The 9567-nt window shown below is 32.9% G+C and overlaps 1 protein-coding gene across 1 annotated transcript; it reads right to left on the bottom strand.

Moving 5' to 3' along the window:
• Positions 1-277: 277 nt before the first annotated feature.
• On the bottom strand, positions 278-6975 carry LOC143044234 (DCN1-like protein 3). The gene is made up of 2 exons (XM_076216163.1): positions 6838-6975; positions 278-1304 (listed from the first exon to the last, which is right to left on the bottom strand). The coding sequence occupies exon 2, from the start codon at positions 1270-1272 to the stop codon at positions 394-396; it is 879 nt and encodes a 292-aa protein (XP_076072278.1). The 5' UTR covers positions 1273-1304; positions 6838-6975; the 3' UTR covers positions 278-393.
• Between the last annotated feature and the right edge of the window lie 2592 nt (positions 6976-9567).

The following is a 9567-nucleotide window of genomic DNA, read 5'->3' as shown; positions in this document are numbered from 1 at the left end:
AACAAAGTACCAATGCATCTGAATTCCTCAATATTTGTTTCTCAGTAAATTGCAAAAGGCCAAGAATAATATATCTATATATACATATCTGTTAACAATGGTTAAGGGTGACTTCAGGTAAACCTACATTTAGATCTTAATAGTTTAACCTTTTCATGCTTTTATATGATTTTGTTTTTTGCCATTTGGAGATCTGGAGTCTACAAAAAAATCTACAAATAAGATTGATCATATATGTTAAATAAACTCCTGATGGTGAAACTTTCTACATTTAATAATAACATGATAAAGATTGTTATTATATTAAACAAATCATTAAAAAACTTTTTGTGACTCTGAACAGATATATATATATATATAGTCTATTTATTTCTTTTGACCTAAACAATGGCACTAAAACGATTTCACATTTTGATTCTGTTTGTCATTCTGATACTCTACAAAATCATCAAATAAAGAAGGCCAAGCCTCTGTATCATCGTAAGTACTTAAATCATCTCCAACTTGTTCTACAAAGTTGAGGAACATATCCCACGTGTCACGGGGAATCCCCCTTATACTAGGGTGTTCTTCTAAAAACTCTATCCATTGTTCTATAACGGGTGGTTGGCTCTGAGAAAAGATCAGTTTCCAAAGGCCCATGGCCATATCACTTGGAAGTGTTCTTTGTCCCGTTTCAATGTCCAGACCAAATTTATAAGTCCATTTGTAAAACTCTTTGAAGCTTTGTTTGTTTTTCACATCATTTAAGAGATCTGTAAATTTTGACTGAATTCCTTTAATTGAATCTGCTTTCAATGCTTTACACCCCGTGACAAATTCTTCTTTTGTAAATTTGCACATTGTTTCTGCGTTAAATTTCCATGCTAAAACTAAAACAATAAATTCATCTGGATTTACTTGTAGATCTGAGCAAAACTTTTCGATTCCTTCAGCTAAAATTGCTTCTTCCCCCGAATCTCGGTATTGTTCAAACATCGCCAAAATTTTACTCTCCGACACATCACGTGAAATGAATGACAGTCTCTTTCCCTCCCCATTGCTATGTTTTTTAATGGGTGGCAGTTTTGGGTATGGCGTGAACATTTTTTTGTCTGAAGCGATGGCTGATTTTCCAGTTGACATGGATGTAAAACCTGGGTCACCCGTGCCTCTTTCAAGATCTTTTGAAATGATATGCTGGGGTGGTCTGTAATCTGGCCTTTGTGTACTAGTAAATCTGGTCTCTGTTGATGACCCTGGTGGTTCACAACATGATTGACACTTGCCCATTGGAAAAGATATCTCCAAAACAACCTAAATACCTACAAGGAAAAAAGAAAGATATCAAATAAAGTTAAGTACAAAATGTAGCAACACTGTTATCATGGTTATAATCACTTTACATGTACATGTACATGATGTAGCTCAGGTACAATTTCTCATTTCACCTCAAATTTAATTTTAGTTTAGTTTTGGGGGGCTAGTATGGACACAACATTCAAGCTGTATACAGCTCTGAATTTGGATTGTGATTAAATAGTTGACACAGCATAGGTTTCTGACACAGAATGAATGAGGTCTAATGAACTTAATTTTTTTTTTTGCTTTTGAGCAATTCACTATGCTGTTGAATATTAATCCTCTCAAAAAAAAATATTTGAAGAAATTTTCTTTTTAATTTCTGAAATCTGACATGTCTGAAATGAGAAAAATTGAACCCCCCAATTTTATTTTCACCTCCCCCTTTCCCTTATTCAAAAAATGATCTCAAAGCAAATTTCTAATGGAGTTTGCAACAATAACTACTCATTTAAAGTCATAAGAAATCTCAAATAAAAAAAAAATAATGCATATATATATATATATATATATATGCTTTTCATAACTCAATGGATAGTTTTCATTATAAAACTTATGAACATATACTTTTTTGTGAACAAAATTCTTTAATTTGTTCATATTTAGAAGAAGTTTACTTCATTTTAATTGCTTCCTTCCAGGAAGCAATTCTCCAACATTTTTTCCGTATGCAAAGTGACCTCAGTGTGACAAATCTCGTAAAAATCTGGTGATCCCAATACGCATGGATGTCCTTAAAATAAACTATTATCTGGTTGTACATGTTAAACACGTGCTCAATATCCATTTTTTTTGTTTTTGTTGACAAACAGGTGGCAATCTTGAAACTTCGGCTTCAAAACAAGAACTTTAATTACCTGCCATATTTTCACAACAACACTGACCGATTGAAAAAAAATTTGAAGATAATACGAAATTTATGCGAAAAAAATGATAAAATCGTGCACAGAAGACTAAGTTTATGATGTTTGTATGCATTGGTTCAAGAATTGGAATAACATTATTTTTCACCAGTCACTCGTTTATTATGACTTTAAATACATCATAAATATTAAAATATAAAATGTCAATTAGTCACGGTTAAAATTAATATTAATTAATAGTACTAGTAACTTCTAAAAAAATAAATGAGGAATGTGTCCAAAGGGACACAGATGATGCCCCCGCTAGCATATAATGTTATAAAGGGACATAACTCAAGAACTGTAAAGTGAAGCTGCCAAAAATTGAACTTAAACTGAGTTTAGAGGTAATAAGCATTATATACAGATTTCATTAAATTAAGTGGAGACAAACTTAAGTTGAAAGAACAGAAACTAAAAATTCTTCAATTTTTCCATTTGTAAAGGGGCATAACCCTAAAATGGTATAATCGAAGTGCTTGTAATCACTGACTGGTAAAGAATGCTTTAATTTATCAGTTGGTAGCTAGTTAAGTGAATATTGCATTGTATATATATTGCATTGATTTAAGTTGATTAACCACTATTCTGGACAAAATAAAGATAACTCCAATTTTCAAAGAAGATTTCATAAACTAAAAGCATTGGTTTTAGCGCATATGTGATTTAACAACCATTCTGGACAAAGAAAGATAACTCCAATTTATTGTCTTGAAACTACAACCAGATGCTCCGCAGGGCGTAGCTTTATACGACCGCAGAGGTTGAACCCTGAACAGTTGGGGCAAGTATGGACACAACATTCAAGCTGGATTCAGCTCTAAATTTGGATTGTGATTAAATAGTTGACACAGCATAGGTTTCTGACACAGAATGAATGTGTTCTAATGAACTTAAAATTTTTGTTTTCTCTTAGAGCAATTCACTATGTTGTTGAATATTAATCCTCTCAAAAAAATGTTTGAAGAAATTTTCTTTTTTATTTATGAAATTTCAAATGAGAAAAATTGAACCCAATTTTTTTAATCACATTCCCCTTTCCCTTATTCCAAAACTAATCTCAATTAAAATTTCTAATGGAGTTTGCAACAATAACTACTCATTTAAATACATCATAAAATATTAAGATGTAAAAAAACTGCTTGTTATCACTGAATGGTAAAGATTATTTTAATTTATCAGTTGGTAGTAAAAAGTGAATATACATTGTATATTGTATATAACAAAGATTTAAGTTGATTCTGGACAAAGAAAGATAACTCCAATTAAAAAAAATCTTGCTATTGCACAATATTTTGCAATTAGATATTTCTTGCTTACTATTCTGGACAAAGAAAGATAACTCTAATTAAAAAAAATTTGCTATTTCACAATATTGTGCAATTAGATATTTCTTGCCATTGCGCAATACTGTGCAATTGAAAAGACTTGCTATTGCACAATACTTAATATAATAATTTTGGATCCTGATTTGGACCAACTTGAAAACTGGGCCCATAATAAAAAATCTAAGTACATTTTTGGATTCAGCATATCAAAGAACCCCAAGATTTCAATTTTTGTTAAAATCAGACTAAGTTTAATTTTGGACCCTTTGGACTTTAGTGTAGACCAATTTGAAAACAGGACCAAAAATGAAGAATCTACATACACAGTTAGATTTGGTATATCAAAGAACCCCATTTATTCAATTTTTGATGAAATCAAACAAAGTTTAATTTTGGACCCCGATTTGGACCAACTTGAAAACTGGGCCAATAATCAAGAATCTAAGTACATTTTTAGATTCAGCATATCAAAGAACCTAACTGATTCATTTTTTGTCAAAATCAAACTAAGTTTAATTTTGGACCCTTTGGACCTTAATGTAGACCAATTTGAAAAGGGGACCAAAGGTTAAGAATCTACATACACAGTCATGACAGTTAGATTCGGCATATCAAGGAACCCCAATTATTCAATTTTGATGAAATCAAACAAAGTTTAATTTTGGACCCTTTGGGCCCCTTATTCTGTTGGGACCAAAACTCCCAAAATCAATACCAACCTTCCTTTTATGGTCATAAACCTTGTGTTTAAATTTCATAGATTTCTATTTACTTATACTAACGTTATGGTGCGAAAACCAAGAAAAATGCTTATTTGGGTCCCTTTTTGGCCCCTAATTCCTAAACTGTTGGGACCTAAACTCCCAAAATCAATACCAACCTTCCTTTTGTAGTCATTAACATTGTGTTTAAATTTTATTGATTTCTATTTACTTAAACTAAAGTTATTGTGCGAAAACCAAGAATAATGCTTATTTGGGCCCTTTTTTGGCCCCTAATTCCTAAACTGTTGAAACCAAAACTCCCAAAATCAATCCCAACCGTTCTTTTGTGGTCATAAACCTTGTGTCAACATTTCATAGATTTCTATTAACTTAAACTAAAGTTATAGTGCGAAAACCAAGAAAATGCTTATTTGGGCCCTTTTTGGCCCCTAATTCCTAAAATGTTGGGACCAAAACTCCCAAAATCAATACCAACCTTCCTTTTGTGGTCATAAACCTTGTGTTAAAATTTCATAGATTTCCATTCACTTTTACTAAAGTTAGAGTGTGAAAACTAAAAGTATTCGGACGCAGGACGACGACGACGCCAACGTGATAGCAATATACGACGAAAAATTTTTCAAATTTTGCGGTCGTATAAAAATGCTTGTTTTTGGTCCCTTTTTGGCCCTTTATTCCTAGACTGCCCCATAACCCACAAAATATATATCCTAACCTTCACTTATGATATAAATATGCCATAAATATTGTGGAACAATTTCAAAACAATTGAAATACTTATACACAACTTTTTGTACTGACACTAGATAAATGCTTGTTTTAGGCCCCTAATTCCTAAACCTTAGGGACCATAACCCCCAAAATCAATCCCAAGCTTCCTTTTGTGGTTATAAACATTGTGTTAAAATAAGTTATTATCCGGAAACCATCCGTCTTCGGACAACGCTGACGACGATGACAACGTGATACCAATATACAACCGCTAAAATGTTTGCTGTCGTATAAAAATCTATAGAATAATACTTTGCAAATTTGCAATTGAAGATTTTTTCACAGAACTTTTCAAAAATTTGAAATTTAAAAAATTTTGTAGAACAAAAATATGAACCCCTTTGAGAAACTGGAACCCCGAAAACTTTTTGAACCCCCTCCTTCTTGCAGCAATTACCCCCAAACTCAATCCCAGCCTTCCCTATATAGTATGGAACTTTGTAGTACAAATTTAGAGAGTTCCATACACTTAAATACAAGTCATTGTCTGGAAACTAGAAAGTGCTTGTTTTTGGCCCTTTTTCCTAAACAGTTAGTACATTTGTACCATAATCCAGAAATCAATCCCAACCTTCCTTTTGTGGTATTGAAGCTTCTTGTAAAATTTCATGGACATAGCATTATACAAAAAAATGTGCAGTCGTATAAGAAAAACGACTAATTTGGGGAACTATCTGACAAGTAGGACTTCATCATGTAGCTTTGTTCATACATGTAGTTTGGTACAGACATGACAGGGGACTATCATGACTATCTGACTAGTGGGACATTAATGTTTGGTACAGGACAGGGGTCCATCTGACTAGACTAGTGAGACATCAATGTTTGGTACAGCCAGGACAGGGGACTATCTGACTAATTAGACTTCAAAGTTTGATACAGATCTAGACATGAACAGGGAACTATCTGACTAGTGAAACATCAATGTTTGGTACAGACATGACAGGGGACTATTCAAATAGTGGGACTGCAAAGTTTGATACAGGCATGACAGGGGACCATCTGACTCTTGGGACTTATAGTTTGGTCAAATATGACAGGGGATTATCCGTCTAGTGCATGTAGTGGGACATCCATGTTTGGTACAGACATGAAAGGGATCTATCTGACTAGTGGGACTCCAAAGGTTGAGACAGGCTTCACATTGTATTCAGTGGGGGTCTCATTTGAGGGGGAGGGGATCTGATCCTGGATCCTGCTTACAGTTTTGTCAGAATTCTAACCTGCTTCTAATTGCCATAATAGTGCATGTAATTTCCTGTGTACCACCCGGCTTTGTTTCCAGTTTTCACGCTTATTAATTAGACTTTCACGAATCACTCTTAAAAAATCAGCCAATCCTGTCACACTAAAAACCCTACGAGACCCACTTCAGTAAATTACATGTGAAACAAAATAGGTGATTTATTTTTCTAACATGTCTCATTTAGGAATAAATTTCTGTTTTCTAAGTTTATTTATTTATCCCTCCCCGTTTTTCATTAAGATACAGGTCCAATAAAAGACCAACATCATCACCAATGAGATGTTCTTTGTCTTAATTTCTTTGTCACGTACCCAACCTTTATTTCGATCCGTTTTCTTAAATAACACAGAGGTTGGAAGGATTAAAGAAGTTTTAATGTCATTAATTATTTATATAGTTAGAAAGCGTGATTATGACAACTGAATAGGAACTGTGAGATCGATAACATGCAAAGCGAATAGGTCGATAAAACAAAAACAAGGTAATGCATTTGTGCTTCAGAATTGTATAATTTGGTGAATCACCGAAATTTCTGGCAGTTTGTCGTCTTGAAAGACATCACTTGGGTATTTTCTTTATCCCTGCATACAACAAATATATCTATCCGTGTTCCTTTCGCCAGAATCTGTCGATTTCATGCTGATTGTCAGAGAGAAAGAATAACAAATGGTGGACTTCCTGTCGATGTGCGATGTACGTCATTAGAATATGTGCATATCTCCTTAGTTTTTACCGCGGGGAAATTTAATTTTTGTGACAGATAGATATTACAAATTAGAATCCAGTAGGCAGAGGCGGATTTAGAGGGGGGGCCAGGGGGCCCAGGCCCCCCCTTTTTGGGAAAAAAATTGGTTGCTTATATAGGGAATCACTGAAGCGTGACTGGAGTGGGCCCCCTCTTAGCGCAGTCAGTGGGCCCCCATTTATGAAAATTTCTAGATCCGCGCATGGTAGGCTAGTTCAAATCGGAATTGCTATCTACTATAACTTAATAAAACTAATTTAAAGGTTCAGATGAAATTGAAAAAGTATTAATGAACCAGAGACATTGCGTTTTAGTCGCCTTTTGTTTTGCATAAAAATACAGTAGCTATGTAAAATCAGTTACTTAGTACAATATCAATCTCCCCTGATGCCCTCTGAACAATTCAAAATATGCAATAATATAATATACATTTACATACAGTATTTTTATGAAAAAAACAAAAGGCGAAAAACATACAGAATAGGTTTATGAACATATGTTGTTAATGTCAGATGTACAAGATACCTTTATGGACTTTTATATATTAGGTAAATTTCATTTGATAATTACATTTTCAGTTTAGAAACAAGAAATTACAAAAACTTTTTTTGAACTGTTCTATCGTTTCTATCTTTTTTTATTTGAACAGGAATACTGTTCCAAAGAACGTTAACTGTACCGGAATATTGAAATGTTTTCTTCATATAAAATTTGTTCTCGGACGTGGTATGAAAAGACATTTATTGTCCGATGAACGCAAAGAATATCTAGCCTTAACATTTTGGTTATTTTCGTTGTTCGTGATCGGCGCATTTTCGCTATCGTGATCCGTTTTTCTACAGATATTTTTTTTTTATGACACAATATCTGAATAAGTCTAATTTCCATGTCCCGCCTTTCACCAGCAATTATTTTTTTATTCAGGCATCTTTTTGGAAAATTTTAAGTTTCAGTACTGATTAACTCGAGTATATAATGCACCAACTGCAACCAATGGTCCCCCTCCCCCCCCAAAAAAAAAAATCATGTTGTCCCCTGTTATTTTCTGAAAATTGAATCATTCAAAGAATATCTTAATTAAGTAAGCAGCTTTCCAATTTTCACAAATCTGATAGATTATATAATATACTTCTCCATTACTGGTTTTATTTTGTTATAACTAAAGCATGTAAGAAAATTTTGCATTTTTAAGGGTCTTTTGAATGTTGTCCCCAGGGGTACTTTCCCTCCTGTTACCGCTGAGGTTTTTCCACCTATGGACACGTTTGAAAGATCAAAAATTAATTTCTTGTGATGTAATATGAAGAGCATCATTTCCTGAATGTATGAATCCATTTGTTTAGGTGAATAGTAGTCAGTTTAAAAAAACTGAACTCCCCAAAGATCAGAATTTGGAGAAAAATAATTTTGTTGTTCTCTCCTGTTACAGCCTTTTTGTGTACCTTCTGAGAATATTTCATTGTCAGCACTATAACAGTACATGTGTTTTATAGTATCTTATCAAATTGATATGTAGATGAAAGTAAACTTCTACACAATTCGAGTAAATGAACAAAAAGGACTGCGTAATTCCTTTCTGTTACGTTCTGTCATGTTACCTGATAAAAAGAAACAGCATAACCATTATCAGTAACAGGAAGGATGTTCAAGACAATTTCACTGATGAATCAAAAAATTAATCTACTATATGTCAACCATTTCATTTAATATAAGTAATCATCACCATATTAAATAAATTTCACAGTAATATACAGTATATTGAATGAAAAAAATAGTTTTTTTTGCTTTTGATAACAGCAGAGAACATTGTGCAATTCTATAGTATAGTAGATAGTAACAGAAAGGAATTTATTTTAGAATTTTTCATTACCTAGGCAGATTTTTCATCTGGCAAATACAGTTTCAAAGGATAAATGACATTGTTTGCTGTTATCTTCAATGGTGTCCAATCTGAAATAATGTATTTTTTTTTTTGAGAAAAAAATCCTTTCTGTTACCAACTCTGTCCTAGCTGTTACTGTTGTCCTGTTACTCAAGATTCTTTCATGTTACCGACATCTCTGACTTTATTTTAGTATATTTCTAAACCTTTTTTTTACAAATGCTAAAATCAATAATTGGCATTTACTAAAACTATTACAGGATATACTAGTAAACCACAAATAGTGTCTTAAAATTATTCCTTATTCTCATTAGAAACTTTTTAAAATTGATTCATTTTGGAAACAGGAAAGAACTGGAATTATTTTGTACCATTTTTGAAATTGCAATTGTTACCACATTTAACAATTATTTGAATTACAGACAACAGTTCCTAGATCCCCAATGTGTGCTCTTTGGTTTATGCTATTATAATACCGGGTCTAAAGACTTTTTTTTGATTTTTTCTTATTGCCAAAAATTAGACTTTTTCAGATATTGTCTCGTATATATTTTCGTGATCCGTTATCATGGAAATTTATTTTCTGTGAATCGTGATTGACAAAAAAATCAACTCGTGAATCGTGAT

Source organism: Mytilus galloprovincialis, chromosome 9 (genome assembly GCF_965363235.1).
Source record: "Mytilus galloprovincialis chromosome 9, xbMytGall1.hap1.1, whole genome shotgun sequence".
In the NCBI taxonomy this organism is placed as follows: domain Eukaryota; kingdom Metazoa; phylum Mollusca; class Bivalvia; order Mytilida; family Mytilidae; genus Mytilus; species Mytilus galloprovincialis.
This window is presented reverse-complemented; position numbering and strand designations above follow the sequence as displayed.

Coding starts and splice junctions, on each gene's coding strand:
- LOC143044234 (XM_076216163.1), bottom strand. CDS start 1,272: ATGGGCAAGTGTCAATCATGTTGTGAACCACCAGGGTCATCAACAGAG.